Consider the following 19,942-nt stretch of genomic DNA (forward strand, 5'->3'; position numbering starts at 1 on the left):
GTTCCTTTAACTGTGTTGTCGGGCTGAGGAGTATTATGGGATATCTTGTGTTTACGTTCTGTTCTGGTGTGCAGGGAAGCGGGCGCATTATTGAGAGGAAGAGAGATAATATTTTGTTTGTTCACCACGGAGGTTGGATACAGAATTAGAACCCTTGGCTGATCACGTTTGTCCTTTTTGAATTATTATTTTGTTTATTAAATCACCAGTTCTGCAACACGGACTCCTTTTTCTTTACAGCATAGAAAGAAAGTATAAGGATGGTGGTTATAAGACGTGCACTGAGGGGTCAATGGGTACTTAGGGGTCAGATGTGTACCGAGCGGTCAGATGTGTACTGAGCGGTCAGATGTGTACTGAGCGGTCAGATGTGTACTGAGCGGTCAGATGTGTACCGAGCGGTCAGATGTGTACTGAGCGGTCAGATGTGTACTGAGCGGTCAGATGTGGTACCAGCTGTCATCGTAGTACTATAGAGTGATCATCATGTTGTAGCACACTGCAGTGGTATTCTACTGCCCCAAATGCGGAAAATTGAGAATAACAAGAGGGCTAATGAAAGTTACAGGTATGGTGTGTGCGATATGAAGTGTGAGATTACCATAATGACAATTATCCTTAATAATTGCATCATATTTGAGGGCTTTTGGAGAGAAATGAGACTACAGTCACTTTGGCGTGTGTGTGTGTGTGTGTGGGGGGGGGGGTCGCACACACACACACACACACACACACACACACACACACACAATCATTCTACAGTTGTGGCCCCTGGCCTAATCTAGTTGAATACCCCTGTTGTACTGTATATTTAATAAGGAGACAGTAATGGTGTTTCAGCACCATGGACAGTGATTTAATTTTGCCCAAGGCAATCTGTTCTGTATTGTCCTATTTTGCTATCAAATACAAATCAGTTTTGCCTGCATGTTATGCAAGTAACATGCATTTTAAAACTGATTTTAATATTTAATATCATATTGTCTATTGTCTTCTTGCTTAATGTAAGTCGCTCTGCATTAAGAGCGTCTGCTAAATGCCTAAATTGTAAATTGTCCCTCAAAGTTACTTCTAATGGTTTGAGCAATCAAACTCTGACAGAACCAGTCCTCGTCATTTCTTTCTGGACTTTGAAAGCAGTTTTAGCTGCAGTACCACAATGTCCTGAGGTGGTGGGGGTGCTGATATGCAGAGTATTTAATATTTGAGTCATTATAATACTGACGCTAGATAAACACAGGCTTGTTTCCATTCCATGCCAGCTTGGAAAATCAACAATGGCGGACATTGTAAACAAAGTGGAAATGCAAATGTGTAACTGAAGACTGAAGAAGAGGAGGAATTATACAAAGTAGGGTGACATTGATGACATCACGATGAGGACAAAATCAGTTGAGCTGTTCCTGAGAGCAATTTCCATTAAAGCACCTATAATATGATATGAAAGCCATGATTGTTCAAAATTGGTTATTTGTGGAGATAGAAAACACATATGGGAGCCCCAAAAACACAAAAGAAATGCTATTTTAGAAAAATCTTGAAAATGTGGCGCAAATCTTTGAATATATATTCTTTCAGAGCGAACACTTTTAACTCAAATCTTTGCTTCTGTGGAGGTCCCTGGAACGACATATTTTCAGATGGTGGTCGGCGGCCAAATACATATATTTTTGGGGTCCTTGACATGAAATATTGAGAACCACTGATATAGAAACATTCAGAAAAGAATACATTTTAAAAACACATTTTTTTTATTTCGACGTCGGGCCTAAATGGCTTAACTCATAAACCACCAAAGTGGAAAAAGCGCCACTAATAACCAGACTGGGGGGGGCAATTAGAGAAACGTTAACTCCACATGGACACAAATGCAATTCAGAAAAAAGTACAAAAATCACAGCACTCCATCTTTAAGATTCATGGAAGTCACTATGCTGCGCTCTGCATGGTGGGGGTGTTCAAAGACACTGCATACACAAAGTTAGGAGTTAGTACAGTTGGTGCATTAGGCCTGTCACGACCCAAATGCCTTCTGCTGCTGCACGGTCTATTCTTACAAACACTGATGACGTTTAGCCAATGCCAGTGGTACTGTCACCGCTGTGGCTATAACCCATTCTGGGCGGGAACCCCTTTTGGTGTTTTAACTGAGCATTATGTTATACTTTAGCTATTGAAAAATAGCAGATCTACAAGCTCGTAGCGCTACGAGCTTGCTATTTTTGAGAAATCGTAGAAAATGCGGCACAAATCTTTGAGTATATATTCTTTCAGAGCCAACGTCAGGCCTACATGGGATAAATGTGTTTGATTTATTTTTTTGCTAGGTAGTGCAAAAAAAAAAAACCCAACTAAATCTACCTCTTTGCACTAAGACTAATTTGTCATGGCATGGAGTGTGGTGTCTGCAATGTTTGGGGGGAACGGTAAACACTGGTGTATTTTGGACCAGACCATTACCGGTTTGAGGACGAGTTCTTGGCAAAAGACGGTAGCCAATTATTTCAAGTCAAAGTGAAAGCAATTTATTTCCGCAGACACAGCCGGGGATTTGCTCCAGTCAATCGAAGTGCTCCCCCTGGTGTCCCTGACATGAAATATTATGTTAACGAAGTCTCTCTCTCTCTATGTTCCAAATGACCTCCTGAAACTAACTTATTGTGTGTGTGTGTGTGTGTGTGTGTGTGTGTCGGCAGGTGACTGGCTGGTTGCCGTACCACCCCGAGGCCTTCCCGTCCCGGGACCTCCCTCCCTCCCCCCCTCCCCTCCCTCCCCCCCTCCCCTCCCCTCCCCCCCCTCCTCCCAGCATGGACCCCAACAAGGTCCAGTCAGAGGGCGGTGGTCTCAACGTCACCCTCACCATCCGGCTGCTCATGCATGGGAAAGTAAGTACGCTAAAAGGTCCAGTACTGGTTCCTTAAACGTTGTCATGTCGAGGACCCCCAAATGGACCCCCGTTTGAAGAGATATCATCATCATCACCTTTTATTCATGCTCGGAAATACAGTTGAGGGCAAGGTAACAAGACAACTCACCCCTTTTCTGTTTTCCTCCCAGAATTTCCCCCAGTGAGGGGTGGGAGAGGCTGGACAGCAGACGGCTGGACTTTGAATTTATCTAACTATAAACGTTCATGACAGCAGAACAGCCTTTGTTGTAGGATATGTGGGGATTATCTGACGAGGTACCATTTGAGTGGGCAAAACCTTACATATACTAAATAATACTACATTGTTTATTGGGTCAATATAAGTAAAATAATATAGCCTTTCCACAGGAGTATCTTTTTTATATTTTTCCAAAAATAATACAAACAGCCAATAGCATATTACAAAGTTATCCCCCTCGCTGGTGACAATTCCGGGAGGAAAAACGGGCAAGCACCGGGGTGAGTTGTCCAGTATTCGAGGGCAAGACCCTCATTTTCAATGTAGCCGAGGTTACAATACACAAAATACAGTCAAAAAAACAATACATCGAAACATAACATTATAAATCAGGATACGGAGCTTTTATACAGAACTATCATCAGTAAAACAAATCAATTGAAGCAGGAGCAATCACGGTGAAAGATGTTCTGGAGCATTCCTTTGAAATCAGTTTGAATGAGTTTTGGAGTTCATTCCACGAGGAATACGAATACAGTGTATATATGGATATACTCTGTCTGAGCCTGAGGAATACAGTATATATATGAGGAATACAGTGTATATCTGAGGAATACAGTATATATATGAGGAATACAGTGTATATATGGATATACTCTTTCTGAGCCTGAGGAATACAGTATGTATATGGATATACTCTGTTTGAGCCTGAGGAATGCAGTAAATATATGAGGAATACTGTATATTTATGGATATACTCTGTCTGAGCCTGAGGAATTCAGTATATATATGAGGAATACAGTGTATATCTGAGGAATACAGTATATATATGAGGAATACAGTGTATATATGGATATACTCTTTCTGAGCCTGAGGAATACAGTATGTATATGGATATACTCTGTTTGAGCCTGAGGAATGCAGTAAATATATGAGGAATACTGTATATTTATGGATATACTCTGTCTGAGCCTGAGGAATTCAGTATGAGGAATACAGTATATTTATGGATATACTCTGTCTGAGCCTGAGGAATACAGTATATATGCCTGCAGGGCATATATACCATAAGAACATGTTTACGGCTGATTCTCAACCCGTTTAATTTCAAGGACCCCCAGTTTGACATGCATTAGTCTACGGACCCCCATTTAATGGCATTTCTATCTCTGGGACCCCCGATTTATATTGTAAAATCAATGTCAATTTAACTCTGAGAGTGTACAAATGGAACCAAATGGACCCATTTGTACACTCTCAGAGTTAGACCCATATATAAGGGTCCATTTGGTTCCAAACTATCATTTAGCTGGGTACCCCCTGGAACTCCCTCAAGGACCCCTACTTTGGGAACCACTATACTAAGTGGTAGAAAAAGTACTTTCAAAAAAGTAGTTTTACTTAAGACCATTCAGGAGTCTCAGGACAAGGGAACACCTTTTGGTGTTTTAAACATTATGTTATACTTTAGCCATTGAATAATAGCAGATCTACAAGCTCATAGCGTGGCACCGAGTGCTGCGCTATGAGCTTGTAGATCTGCTATTTTCTTTTAATCGTGAAGATGTGGCGCAAATCTTTGATTATATATTCTTTCAGAGCGAACGTTTTAACTCAAATCTTTGCTTCTGGGGGGGTTCCTGGAACAACATATTTTCAAATGGGGGTCCACGGCCAAATACAGATACATTTCTGGGGTCCTTGACATGAAAAAGGTAACTTGAGAACCACTGACATAGAAACATGAGGTTTTTCAGAAAACTGTCATGATTTAGAAGTCATTTGTAGAATCTGATCTCAGGTCTAAATGGGGTAAAGGGCAAGACTTTTTTGAGGTTTGAGTTGTATAGTTAGTTGAGTATAGTTAGTTAGTTACCTTGCCATGATGCAACTCCAAAGGTGGACAAGAAATATATACAAAAAAATATATAATTGCTCTATTGATTAGAAATTGATCATTCAAAATATGCTCCTCATTGACTTACATTGTACGCTGAAACAGCTCTCAAACAAATAAAGTTTATTCAGACAATTGTATAGAACAGGGGAGGGCAACTTTGACGATGGAGAGGGCCAATATATTTCCACACTCACTTCCTAGGGTCATATATTACTGTCGTAGCACCTTTAATTATACTTGTGTTGAAGCAATGAGCTACTAATTTAGACTGAAGTAATTATTATGTTTGCATGTTGTGGAATTGTAAACAGCTGAAACCAACATTATAATCAGTATTCTGACATTAACCTGAGGGCCACATTAAGTGAAGGAGGGGGCCGCATGTGGCCCCCGGGCCGCCAGTTGCCCACCCCTGGTATAGAACATCACCAAACCCAGCACTGTTTGTTTTTTTAATACAAAAGTTAACTTATTGTTGATTTTACTATTGGAAGATCTGGATCCACTGAACCAGCCCGGGGTTATTATTAATAAAAGTGGCAAAATCAACAGGAAGTTAACATTTTTATTAAAAAAAAAAAACGGTACTGGTGATATAGCTCCTATTGTCTGAATCAACTTTCTTTGTCTTGCTTTACGTACTGAAAGAGTGACTTTGAGTCAATTAGGAGCATAATTATGTCAGGGATAATATCTGGCTAAGGTTCACCCACAGGGAGTTTACCCACCGAGGCGAAGCCAAGGTGGTTAACCCATTCTGACCTGAGATCAGATTCATACGAGGTTTCCACTGGACACACACTGGTCTGATGAACCCATTCTGACCTGAGATCAGATTCAAAAAAATGTCAGTCGTTCTTCGATTTTTCAAAAATAGCTAAAGCATAACATGATGCTAACACCAAAATGGCTTCCCGTTCAGAATGGGTTAATCACCCTGAAGGTGATTAACCACCAGATATTATCACGCTTATTACACGGCTACCTAACACGGCTGCGTCTGGCCAGCTGCAGGGCTGGAGCACTGTTGGAAAACCAGGACATGAGTTGATCCAATAGCATCCATTTTCGGGTATACTGCTATGTCTATTTCTCGCTCAAATGCAACGTATAGCTGTAAATGACATTGTGTGTCGCTGTGTGTGTGTGTGTGTGTGTGTGTGTGTGTGTGTGTACATGGCGGTCATGTTGGAAACAGCAGTAAATTAAGCGGGGCACAGCCGGTGCTCAGAGGGTTTTGATTAGGCGGTCTGTTATAGAGCGGAGTGGTCTGTTATCAAGAAATAACACACAGCTGAATTCAGCGATTGACCAATCGGAATCAAGCGTTTAATTATCAATTCCTAATCACTTTGAGCAATTATTGTTTTATTTCTTGTCCACATTTGGAGTTACATCATGGCAAGGTAACTACACAACCCAAACCTCATACTCTGTTCGCAACTCACAAGTAAAACGACGGAATTCAGAATTGGCTTGAGCAAAAAGCAAAAAGTATTGCCATCAAAATGTACTTAAAAGTATTGAAAATTGGAAATACACAAGTACAAATACCTCAAAATTGTACTTATTAGACCTGAGGACGATTCTAAAAAAAAACCAGGACATGAGTTGATCCAATAGCATCCATTTTCGGGTATACCGCTATGTCTATTTCTCGCTCAAATGCAACGTATAGCTGTAAATGACATTGTGTGTCGCTGTGTGTGTGTGTGTGTGTGTGTGTGTGTGTGTGTGTGTGTGTGTGTGTGTGTGTGTGTGTGTGTGTGTGTGTGTGTGTGTGTGTGTGTGTGTGTGTGTGTGTGTGTGTGTGTGTGTGTGTGTGTGTGTGTGTGTGTGTGTGTGTACATGGCGGTCATGTTGGAAACAGCAGTAAATCAAGCGGGGCACAGCCGGTGCTCAGAGGGTTTTGATTAGGCAGCGGTCTGTTATAGAGCGGAGTGGTCTGTTATCAAGAAATAACACACAGCTGAATTCAGCGATTGACCAATCGGAATCAAGCGTTTAATTATCAATTCCTAATCACTTTGAGCAATTATTGTTTTATTTCTTGTCCACATTTTGAGTTACATCATGGCAAGGTAACTACACAACCCAAACCTCATACTCTGTTCGCAACTCACAAGTAAAACGACGGAATTCAGAATTGGCTTGAGCAAAAAGCAAAAAGTATTGCCATCAAAATGTACTTAAAAGTATTGAAAATTGGAAATACACAAGTACAAATACCTCAAAATTGTACTTATTAGACCTGAGGACGATTCTACATTATCCATCCATTCATCCATCCATCTTCAACCGCTTATCCGTACTCGGGTCACGGGGGCAACAGTATATCGATTCTACATTAATGCCTTCTAAATCCTGACAGTTTTCTGAATAACCTTTCTGAATGTTTCTTATGTCGTGTTACGGACAGGATCTTCATGTCAAGGACCCCCAGAATGATTTGTAATTGACCGCCGACCCCCATCTGAAAATATGTAGTTCCATGGACCCCCCAGAAGCAAAGATTTGAGTTAAAAACGTTCGCTCTGAAAGAATATATATTCAAAGATTTGCGCCACATTTTCACGACTTTTCAAAAATAGCAGACCTACAAGCTCGTAGCGCGCCACTCGGTGGCGCGCTATGAGCTTGTAGATCTGCTATTTTGCAATAGCTAAAGTATAACGTAATGCTAAAAACACCAAAAGGGGTTCCCGACAGTGCGTGAGTAAACCTATACTTACCGGTAGTTACTTACCACTGACAACAGACGCCAAACGTTGTGGATGCATTCCAGGTAATCACGTTATTGCAGGAGGTTTACTGAGGACTGGGGGATGTAATTTGTTGAAATGAAACACTATACATTGATTGATTTTTCTAATTAGTTTTCTTGTACATGTTAACCCATTTTGACCTGGGAACGGTTCTACAAAACGTCTTCTAAATCCTGACAGTTTTCTGATTGAAAAACCCTGTGTTTCTATATCAGTGGTTCTCAAACATTTTCATGTCAAGGACCCCTAGAATCATTATGTAATAATTGGCCTTCCGACCCCCATCTGAAAATATGTTGTTCCAGGAACGTTCGCTCTGAAAGAATATATATTCAAACAAGATTTGCGCCACATTTTCACGATTTAAACAAAATAGCACGCCACCGAGTGCCGCGCTACGAGCTTTTAGATCTGCTATTTTTCAATAGCTAAAGTATAACATAATGCTAAAAACACCAAAAGGGTTTTCCCGTCCAGAATGGATTAAAGAAATTAGAAGGGGCGAAAGAATGTCCGGCTGACCTTAAAGCACACCGTGATGGATGTGTCTAATAACTTTCATTCCACATTCATATAGAATTTGCCACACTGTAAATCTTAAGTAACGACACACATAATTATTTTTATAATTGTTTACATCACAGTGTACTATATAAGGTCAGCCTGCCATGTTTTTAACCCGTATGTCGCTTTTAACCCATTTAGAGATAAAAAAAAAAAAAGTCTTCTAAATCCTGACAGTTTTCTGAAATACCTACAGTTTGTTTCTGTATCACATGGTGCTCAATATTTCATGCCAAGGACGGTAAGGACCCCAAACATTATCTAGTATTTGGCCACCGGCCACCATCTGTAAATATGTTGTTCCAGTGACCTCCCCGGAAGCAACGATTTGAGTTAAAAACGCTCGCTGTGAAAGAATAGATAGGGTATGGCGCATGCATAAAGTAAATGGCAAAGTGAGTGACATAGTGAATTTAACGTTGTTTCATGATTTTTTTCTAAAATAGCAGATCTACAAGCTCAGATCTACAAGCTCAGATCTATAAGCTCACAGCGCGGCACTCGGTGCCGCGCTATGAGCTTGTTGAGCTTGTAGATCTGAGCTTGTTTGAAATTAACATTGATTTTACAATATAAATCCGGGTTCTCAGAGATAGAAATGGCATTTTAAATGGGGGGTCTGTAGACTAATGCATGTCAAACTTGAAATTAAACGGGTTGAGAATCACTGCTAGAGCCGTAAAAATCTTCCCTTATGGGGGGGGGGGGGGGTCCCTGCTGTGTTTTCAAATGGGGGTCGTCCGTGGGTTAATACATATATATCAATTTGGGGGTCCTTGACATGAAAATGTTTGGGAACCACATAACCGGCTTAAGGGCTTTTCATGCCAGTTTAACCCATTTTGGGCGGAAATTCTTTTGGTGTTGGCATTATGTTATGCTTTAGCTATTGAAAAATAGCAGATCTACAAGCTCATAGCGCGCCACCGAGTGGCGCGCTACGAGCTTGTAGGTCTGCTATTTTTGAAGAATCGTAAAAATGCGGCACTAATCTTTGAATACCGGTAGCTATGTATTATTTCAGAGCTAACGTTTTTTTTTTTTTTCGACGTCAGGCCTAAATGGGTTAACCTTGTTAGAATCCTATTAGAGGAAAACCTACTGTTACATAATAACATTACCTGAATTTAATTGACCAATTAAAGGTCTCCCTGAGTCTAGGTGAACACATACCTTAAAATACAGTGGCTAAAAATATATTTTAATTCGTTTTCTTTTCTTGCTCATTGCTCATCGTGTCGTCTAATCATCTACCGTACACGCAACACTGCGTGAAAAGAGCAATTATGGGCACTGTATTTTGCCCGTAAACCTCAAGTTTAGCAGCATATACAGTTAATATACGGTAATGTACAGGTGTGATGGTACAATTCGGGAGTTTACCGGAGTTTGTTGGAAAGTTTAACGGGAGTTTCCTGTAATATACACAACATCCGTATTCCATGCTTTTCGCGCAGTGCATGTATTCCTTTCTGCATGTAACCCCTTTTGGTGTTAGCATCATGTTATGCTTTAGCTATTGAAAAATAGCAGACCTACAAGCTCATAGCGCGGCACCGAGTGGCGCGCTACGAGCTTGTAGGTCTGCTATTTTTGAAAAATCTAAGAACGACTGACGTAGAAGACATTTTTTAGAATCTGATCTCGGGTCAGAATGGAAAACTGTCGGGACGTAGAAGACATTTTTAGAATCTGATCTCAGGTCAGAATGGTTTCATGAGACTCATTAGTTGTCACATTTGTGTTCATTTTTGTTGGAATATTTATTGTTATTTTTATAAGGCTACAGAAGTCTCCCTGTGTGTCTCTCTCACCAACCAAACACCGCTCCTCTCATGTAGAGTGATGGCGTGTATATGGAAGGTTTGACCCTCATTAGTCTGTCCTGTACTATTCACACGAACAACAACATCAACAACAATCAGAGCAGGAAAGATTATTTAACAGGACTCAAAGGCATTAAACTTTCATGAATGATTCAAGAAATGCTTCACAAATCGTTTTTCTCCTGTCTGTTTCCGTTGCAGGAGGTGGGAAGCATAATTGGAAAGGTAAAGTTGTGCCAGCTCTTTTTGTTCATTCACTGTCAGAGGGATTTGGGGAAGCACATATTGTTTGTGACTCTCAACTGTCAAGAAGTATACTGAACATTATACCTTGAGTTTATACTTTATACTCCTCCTCCTTATGGATGCTGTGCCTTCACTTTTGTTCCAGAAAGGAGAAACGGTAAAGAAGATGCGAGAAGAGGTAGGTTTCAGTGTCTAATGCAATGTACAGATATCTGTGTATATTTCTAGTAATAATGCAATAAACCCTTATAGCACGCAGCTGTATATTGACATTCAGACCACCATTTCTCTGTAATGAACAAGAACCCAGTAAAAGTGTGATGCATCTGAGAAACAATGACCCATTGTTATAGTTGCTACTGCTAGGCAACAGCCTTTTTTTTTCTCCGAAGTCTCCGAAATCGCCACTTCGATTAACAGATCAGGGGCTCCTCAAGGTTCCACCCACCCACATTAAATGTCATTGACGTTGAGCAGCTTATTATAGATAGAGAATGTAATATAGAGAAGATGAAGGCGAAGAGGTCACGTCATTTTACAATGAACTTATGAAGGAAGAAATACTTTTATTTGTATTTATATTTAAAGAATATTGTTTTTGTTCCGTTGTGATTGTTTTCAGAGTGGAGCGCGCATCAACATCTCTGAAGGCAACTGTCCAGAGAGGATCGTGACCATCACAGGGCCGACGGACGCCATCTTCAAGGCTTTTGCAATGATCGCCTATAAGTTTGAGGAGGTACGTATGAGCGTATGTATGAGCTCATGGGAAATTGTTGTGACTACAGTAAATAATAACTACCTCTACATAAGCTCCATTGAAATATTTTTTTCCCCCGTGGAAAATAAATGGTTTTGGACATGAAAGGTTTCCACCTGACAACGACAATATGAAATATACTTTACAGTACAGATTTACAGGACAAATACTGTGTGTGTGTGTGTGTGTGTGTGTGTGTGTGTGTGTGTGTGTGTGTGTGTGTGTGTGTGTGTGTGTGTGTGTGTGTGTGTGTGTGTGTGTGTGTGTGTGTGTGTGTGTGTGTGTGTGTGTGTGTGTGTGTGTGTGTGTGTGTGTGTGTGTGTGTGTGTGTGTGTGTGTGTGTGTGTGTGTGTGTGTGTGTGTGTGCGTGCGTGCGTGCGTGCGTGCGTGCGTGCGTGCGTGCGTGCGTGCGTGCGTGCGTGCGTGCGTGCGTGCGTGCGTGCGTGCGTGCGTGCGTGCGTGCGTGCGTGCGTGCGTGCGTGCGTGCGTGCGTGCGTGCGTGCGTGCGTGCGTGCGTGCGTGCGTGCGACGTGCGTGCGGTGCATATGAGCTGTTGTCTCAGGAGTGTTATGTCGACCCTGATCAATCGGTGCTCATTTCTTAACGTGCTGCATCTCATATCGTGTGGATATCGATTTGCAAATTCAATTAAACACCTTGCTTGTTTAAGACTGGTTTCTACAGGCTTTAATATGAATGTTGAGCATTATCAAAGAATCAAAGTCAAATATCATTTGACTTTGATTCTCCCCTTGCTTGCAGACAGCAAGATGATTATAACTTCATTCTTGCTAATGCCTACAAACAAACACACAAACAAACATGAGTCAGACAGATTCAGCGCTGCGGAGAGATCCCAGATGTCAGTCTTCGTCTGATCAACCAGCAGATCTAAAGCTTGCATATTTTTTTCAATCGCTTCTCAATTTACTCGTATACGCCTTTATGTTTTTCTACACTTTTCCACACGGGCACTTTAATATTACATAACATGAAATAGTTGTCATTGCAAAGGATCACGTCTCGGACATCTATCTCTCTCTCTCTCTCTGATGCCGATTCATGGCATTTATTTTCTTATTTTCCAGGACATAATCAATTCCATGAGCAACAGTCCGGCCATCAGCAAGCCCCCCGTCACGCTGCGACTCGTGGTCCCGGCCAGCCAGTGTGGATCGCTCATCGGAAAAGGAGGCTCCAAGATAAAGGAGATGAGAGAGGTACGTATGGGTAGTGGGTCTACAAGGGGATGGCGCAATTATTTTCCTGAAGACCAAATTAACGTGTATTTTTCAAGCAAAACACTTTAGCCCCCTCAACCAGTAGCTCTCGTCCACGGAGAAGTGCAACAAATTGCTACCGTCAGTCCCTGAAGTCATTCCCTTAAGTGCAGATGGCATTCTGAGCGGACACTCCTCTTCAGACTAAGAAGAGCATGAAACGAAATGATACCTTTTCTGTTCAGATGTGCCCAATGAAGTTGCACTTAAAGGACCACTTCACCACTTTTCAACCGATCTTCATATAATAGGTCCTCCCTAATAATCATGAAAAGTGACACGATTTTTTTCCTACTCGGTCTGTGTCTCATAGGAGGGCTGTGGGCAGTTCAGAAACCGTCTTCCAGCGACATCATCGATGGGGAATACAAGCTAATAGAAACTGCAGGCTTTCTAGTCCTGAAAAAAGTTGCAATGCGAAAATCGAAATATGGTTTAACCCATTTTGAGTGGGAACCCCTTTTGGTGTTAGCATTATGTTATGCTTTAGCTATTGAAAAATAGCAGATCTACAAGCTCATAGCGCGCCACCGAGTGGCACGCTAAGAGCTTGTAGGTCTGCTATTTTTGAAGAATCGAAGAACCACTGACATAGAAACATAGCTTTTTCAGAAAAACTGTCAGGATGTAGAAGACATTTTTAGATCTGATCTCAGGTCAGAATGGGTTAATGGTTCCTCTCTCAGTCCACAGGGGCCCAGGTCCAGCTGGTTTAATGGTTCTTCTCTCCAGTCCACAGGGGCCCAGGTCCAGGTAGCGGGGGACATGCTGCCCAACTCCACGGAGCGTGCAGTGACAATCTCTGGCACCCCAGAAGCCATTATCCAGTGTGTGAAACAGATCTGTGTGGTCATGCTGGAGGTACAGTAACAGTAACACATTCCACAGCGCAGCGATAGTTCATTGAGACATGGAACGCAGAAGGTTTATTTGTTGTTAATATCAGCGCTGTGTCTCTGGGGGGGTTGTTAATATCAGAGCTGTGTCTCTGGGGGGGTTGTTGATATCAGCGCTGTGTCTCTGGGGGGGTTGTTAATATCAGAGCTGTGTCTCTGGGGGGGTTGTTGATATCAGCGCTGTGTCTCTGGGGGGGTTGTTGATATCAGCGCTGTGTCTCTGGGGGGGTTGTTAATATCAGAGCTGTGTCTCTGGGGGGGTTGTTGATATCAGCGCTGTGTCTCTGGGGGGGTTGTTGATATCAGCGCTGTGTCTCTGGGGGGGTTGTTGATATCAGCGATGTGTCTCTGGGGGGGTTGTTGATATCAGCGCTGTGTCTCTGGGGGGGTTGTTGATATCAGCGCTGTGTCTCGGTGCACATTCAGGTAATGTGAGATATCACATGAGCAGATAAGCCACACCACCCTACTAAATGCAATAGCGTTGCAATAAATGCTTAATGGTCTTTAACTTCTAGAATAGAATAGCCGACTAGACGAAGCAAACATAGAACAGAAGGACTAAGAATAGGAATTAAAATAAAAACTAGAATAGAATTATATAGCTTTTTATGAAGATAGAGTATGTTGGAGATTGAGAAATGCCTTCCATAGGAAGGAATAGCAAAGCTTTTCATTATTGGCTCCATTGAGAACGGGTCTTAAGTCTTAATTGTTGATAAATCCATCTGTCGATCAGGCAGACACAGGAGAACACAGCAGAACTCTCAGCAGTTCATTTCATGAATTCTGATTTAATGAAGACCTGTAGGTCCATACTCATGGGGCTGTAGGTCCATCTCATGGGGCTGTAGGTCCATACTCATGGGGCTGTAGGTCCATACTCATGGGGCTGTAGGTCCATACTCATGGGGCTGTAGGTCCATCTCATGGGGCTGTAGGTCCATACTCATGGGGCTGTAGGTCCATCTCATGGGGCTGTAGGTCCATACTCATGGGGCTGTAGGTCCATACTCATGGGGCTGTAGGTCCATACTCATGGGGCTGTAGGTCCATCTCATGGGGCTGTAGGTCCATACTCATGGGGCTGTAGGTCCATCTCATGGGGCTGTAGGTCCATCTCATGGGGCTGTAGGTCCATCTCATGGGGCTGTAGGTCCATCTCATGGGGCTGTAGGTCCATACTCATGGGGCTGTAGGTCCATCTCATGGGGCTGTAGGTCCATCTCATGGGGCTGTAGGTCCATCTCATGGGGCTGTAGGTCCATCTCATGGGGCTGTAGGTCCATACTCATGGGGCTGTAGGTCCATCTCATGGGGCTGTAGGTCCATACTCATGGGGCTGTAGGTCCATACTCATGGGGCTGTAGGTCCATACTCATGGGGCTGTAGGTCCATCTCATGGGGCTGTAGGTCCATCTCATGGGGCTGTAGGTCCATACTCATGGGGCTGTAGGTCCATCTCATGGGGCTGTAGGTCCATCTCATGGGGCTGTAGGTCCATCTCATGGGGCTGTAGGTCCATACTCATGGGGCTGTAGGTCCATCTCATGGGGCTGTAGGTCCATCTCATGGGGCTGTAGGTCCATCTCATGGGGCTGTATGTCCATCTCATGGGGCTGTAGGTCCATCTCATGGGGCTGTAGGTCCATCTCATGGGGCTGTATGTCCATCTCATGGGGCTGTAGGTCCATCTCATGGGGCTGTAGGTCCATACTCATGGGGCTGTAGGTCCATCTCATGGGGCTGTAGGTCCATACTCATGTGGCTGTAGGTCCAGACTCTAGCATTCGGAGATTGTGGAACAGTTTTCTGGCTACGCGAGACTATACTGTCTATCTAACCCTGTCCTCTGCCTCTCCGCTCTCTCTCTCTCCCCCCCCCCCCCAGTCCCCACCCAAAGGTGCCACCATCCCTTACCGCCCAAAGCCCGCCTCGACACCCGTCATTTTTTCAGGTGGCCAGGTAAGAGTCGAGCCGCTGGTGGCATCCAACGCCGACCTCCACCTTTCACTGCAGCACCAGCAGCCACTGCCTGTTAGTGTGACTCAGGTCTCCTTTACTTTGTTCCCTCGCATGCCGTCCTGAAAGACTCCCAGTGACTATCCATACCATGCTGAAAGACTCCCAGTGACTGTCCATACCATGCTGAAAGACTCCCAGTGACTGTCCATACCATGCTGAAAGACTCCCAGTGACTGTCCATACCATGCTGAAAGACTCCCAGTGACTGTCCATACCATGCTGAAAGACTCCCAGTGACTGTCCATACCATGCTGAAAGACTCCCAGTGACTGTCCATACCATGCTGAAAGACTCCCAGTGACTGTCCATACCATGCTGAAAGACTCCCAGTGACTATCCATACCATGCTGAAAGACTCCCAGTGACTATAGAGCGTCGCAGTCCCGCCCCCTCGAGAGACCCCGGAAAATAAATCCCCGTTCTCATTTTCCTCATAGACTCTTCAGAAAGTATTTATTTAAAGACGTTTACGCCGCGGACAAAGCCAACTCTTGTCGTGACAAATCATGACAACAACCACAATCTTTCGGGCCAAACAAAGAATTAGAAACACTTTTTTTGTTGTTTTTCTTCTTTGTAATTATTTGTTTGGTCCAAAGTATTGTGTGTGTTGTCATGATTTGTCGCGAGAAGAGTTGGCTTCGTACGACGCTTAAAAGGTCTTTAAATAAATATGTTTTGAATCGCTAAGAAGATAATATAGAGCGTCGCAGTCCCGCCCCCTTTCATGACGACGCCAGGCCCAGGAAATCATTCCCAATGCATTTTTCCATAGACATTTCAAAAAGTATTTATTTAAAGACCTTTTGTTTTTATATACATTTTATTCAAAGTTCATATGCAAGTTTCACAGAAAGAAAATACAACTCTTTGTTTTTTTGTTTTTTTTCTCCCACAACTCCTTTCCCAATCCTCCCCACCCACCCACCTACCATCTATTTAAAGACCTTTTAAGCGTCGTACAAAGCCAACTCTTGTCGTGACAAATCATCACAACTAACTAACACAATATTTTGGACCAAAGAAATAATTACAAAGAAGAAAAACAAGAAAAAAAGTGTTGTAACCTGCCGTTTTCTTCTTCTTTCTAATTATTTGTTCAGCCTGAAAAATTGTGTGTGTTGTCATGATTTGTCACAACTCGAGTTGGCTTTGTACGAGGCTTAAAAGGTCTTGTACTTTTTGAAATGTCTATGAGGAAAATGAACAGGGAATCATTTCCTGGGCCTCAGAGGAAAATACTAATGCATGCTATATTTCTAAGTGAAATACCCGTTGTAAGATTGTATCGTAACGTAATCTAAATGCCTGCTAATTGTATCTTGCAGATGTTAAATGAAAGAGCATGTCCTCAGTCCCACAGTAAGGCCCTATCTTGTGCCACCCCTTATCCACCTATTTGCCTTTTTCCCCCATTTTGAAAAACATTTTAAAATACTTCAACTAGCCGGTCTACATCCACACGTTGTGAGCTTGTAGATCGGCTATTTGAAGTATTCTAAAGCCGTTTGACCGCCAGGATTAATTAATCTTATTTTGAAGAGCCAAATATCCGTAACCGGGTGTTACAATGACAATGCGGTTGTTGTTCTCTCGGTCGGTGGTGATAAAACCCGACCGCGAGTATCACAGCACCTGCTGTCGGCCGTTGAAGAACCTTTGTTTTCACCAGAAGCGACATTCAATGCACCGATTTGGAGATACAGGCCATTGAAAGCAGCACATAGAGTGCAAGTGGAAATGTGCGCGCATCTTCAAAATGGCCGCGGCCACTGTCCCACTTTGACTGTTATGCTAACGAGAAGCAGCTAACTATTCGATCCGATCAAAACATGGATTAAAGAATATAATAAACCCTGGAAAACGTAGGCTACGCTACGGGTCTGCCGGGCTGCATGACTACGGTTCTGGCGGTTCTGGCTCCGTGCTAAAAGGTTTTTCAAAATAGTTAGAAATGGCATATAAGTTTAGGGATAAGGGGTAAGGGGTTCTGAAGTCTCAGACACAAAGCCGTATAAACCTGCTCTGAAGCTTTTGTAACATCCAACCCACTCATCACTTTAAAGTCTTAGATGGGATTGGAGACATCACACAGCTGAAAATCACCTCTGGCTCTTTCACGAACACTTTGTGTTAGCTTTGTGTCAAAGCTGTGACATTACATTACACAAACCTTTCCTGGTCCAAGAATAGGTCATTTTGATGTCAAATGCCAATAAACATTTTAGTTTATTTATTACAAAGTCAGGCATCCATACATTGTTGAAATAGAGTGGGTTGGGAAAGAGTCGCTCGATTTAAATTGAGAGAGACTATATACTTTGTGGGCCTATTTTATTTTCATTTAATTTAATACATCAATTCCAAAATGATGTATCCATGTACTGGCAAACTTCACTTTTTTAGCTTGAGGGAATATTGCATTATTTACCAGTATGCAGATTGTTGTGCTGAATGGCTTTGGAATATATATATATATATATAGTATCTGTAGAGCTTATTTCTAAACTTCATCTCTAAATAACTGTTTTAGGACGTTAAAATGTGATTATTTTGTATTTCTTTCTTTCACCATACAGGCCTACACAATTCAGGGACAATATGCCATCCCCCACCCAGATGTGAGTTACCAGTCTCTTGATAATCTAATGACAAATGTTGCATACGTATCTTAAACACTGTGAACAATCAGAGTCAAAACAATTGTCACATTCATTACCAAATCATTGTCTGGGAACAGCATGCCTAACAATATTACACAAAATGCATGTCCACACCATGATTATATTGTCTTACATACGATATACATTACAAACTCTCTACTATAATGCACTTAAACCATAATATACTCCCTCGACTTGGACCCCCAAACGTCTATAGTTGGTCTGATCCATTATTCCCCTTTATTCTCCTAATACCTGATCGTCAAGCTCACGACGCATTGCATTGCGACACGCTGTAAGCTTGTAGATCGGCTATTTTCACCGAATGTTCGCCCCCGGAATAGGGCCGGATAAAGGATTCATGTGGTTAACACTCTTATCGCCCTATAGACGTAGGTCTCCGCCCTGTAGACGGAGGTCTCCGCCCTGTAGACGGAGGTCTCCGCCCTGTAGACGGAGGTCTCTGCCCTGTAGACGGAGGTCTCCGCCCTATAGACGGAGGTCTCCGCCCTGTAGACGGAGGTCTCCGCCCTGTAGACGGAGGTCTCCGCCCTGTAGACGGAGGTCTCCGCCCTGTAGACGGAGGTCTCCGCCCTGTAGACGGAGGTCTCCGCCCTGTAGACGGAGGTCTCCGCCCTGTAGACGGAGGTCTCCGCCCTGTAGACGGAGGTCTCCGCCCTGTAGACGGAGGTCTCCGCCCTGTAGACGGAGGTCTCTGCCCTGTAGACGGAGGTCTCCGCCCTGTAGACGGAGGTCTCCGCCCTGTAGACGGAGGTCTCCGCCCTGTAGACGGAGGTCTCTGCCCTGTAGACGGAGGTCCCCGCCCTATAGACGGAGGTCTCCGCCCTATAGACGGAGGTCTCCGCCCTATAGACGGAGGTCTCCGCCATATTAAATCATTACGCCCATCGCCCAGGACGGAGATTAATGTCGTGTATTTCTCCCTTCTGAAGAACAATAACGGCGTACAGCAAAAACAGGAAAACCGAGGCAGGTCCAGATGAAATGGGTTTAAAGTAGACTTCTTTATTTTCAGCAAAAGACGGTCCACGGTCGAGACAAAACACAAAGGAATCACAAAACACGGAACCTTGGGATCCCCTGGATAATAACACACAGCTGCACTTGAACCCCGAGTGTTCCCGTCCCTCGGTCTATATCCTATCTCCCTCCTCACCGGACATACTGACCTCTCGACCAATGAGATCTGAGCAAGGAACTATACCTGGTAAAGAGGGGCGGGCTCCTCTGGGACAAAGAGCTGTAACTTTATACAGACATGGCTAACTCTTAACTAAAACCCACAATGATGGATTAATAATACTATGAAAGTGTAGTTTAAACATACCAAAAGGTGTGAAGTGTAACTATTCCTGTCTCTGAGGAGTGAGAGACCCTTTTGGTGTATGAGATAGCTTTAAACATTTTACTGACCTAGTGATTAGTAATTTGGTTCATTTATAAGGAATTATACGACATTAATCAAAAGACAGAACATTACTCGTTTCATTTAAAGGCGCAGTGAAACGGAAATGGTGAACAACATGAAAATGGTGTTTCAACAAGAAACACCGGTCTGAAGTTTCTGAACCAATCAGAGCGTCGCATCCCTTCAGGCGATGGGACGGTAGCTAGGGACGGTGGCTATGCTATACGCAACACGCATGGTGTATGTTTGTTTACAAATGAGATAGTCGGCCAGCTAATCCAGTTTACTGTTATGTGGCTTATTTCTACCCTATAATGTTTTCGGATACATATTTTAGCGTGATGATTAAGTTGAAACCGAGTAATACACTGTCTGGATGTTATTTTGAATGGGAATAAAAACGGAGGATTTCTGCAATCAGTATCAGCTGTGATGGACGGAGGCGCAAATATGGGGAATTAAACGGGTGAGCTTCATTTTT

The 19,942-nt window shown here is 43.0% G+C and overlaps 1 protein-coding gene across 1 annotated transcript in view; it reads left to right on the plus strand.

The window, feature by feature from the left end:
• Positions 1–2,807: 2,807 nt before the first annotated feature.
• Positions 2,808–19,942, plus strand: part of LOC310866654 (poly(rC)-binding protein 3-like) — a gene marked incomplete at its 5' end in the record, with an annotated part of 34,170 nt that continues 17,035 nt past the window's right edge. The window contains 8 exons of the mRNA XM_083776346.1: positions 2,808–2,885; positions 10,364–10,387; positions 10,554–10,586; positions 11,031–11,147; positions 12,257–12,388; positions 13,181–13,309; positions 15,235–15,309; positions 17,949–17,990. Coding sequence (XP_083632472.1) covers positions 2,808–2,885; positions 10,364–10,387; positions 10,554–10,586; positions 11,031–11,147; positions 12,257–12,388; positions 13,181–13,309; positions 15,235–15,309; positions 17,949–17,990 — 630 coding nt within the window. The remainder of the gene's footprint in view (positions 2,886–10,363; positions 10,388–10,553; positions 10,587–11,030; positions 11,148–12,256; positions 12,389–13,180; positions 13,310–15,234; positions 15,310–17,948; positions 17,991–19,942) is intronic.

The sequence above is a fragment of the Protomyctophum parallelum genome (genome assembly GCF_964188405.1).
Source record: "Protomyctophum parallelum genome assembly, chromosome: 11".
In the NCBI taxonomy this organism is placed as follows: domain Eukaryota; kingdom Metazoa; phylum Chordata; class Actinopteri; order Myctophiformes; family Myctophidae; genus Protomyctophum; species Protomyctophum parallelum.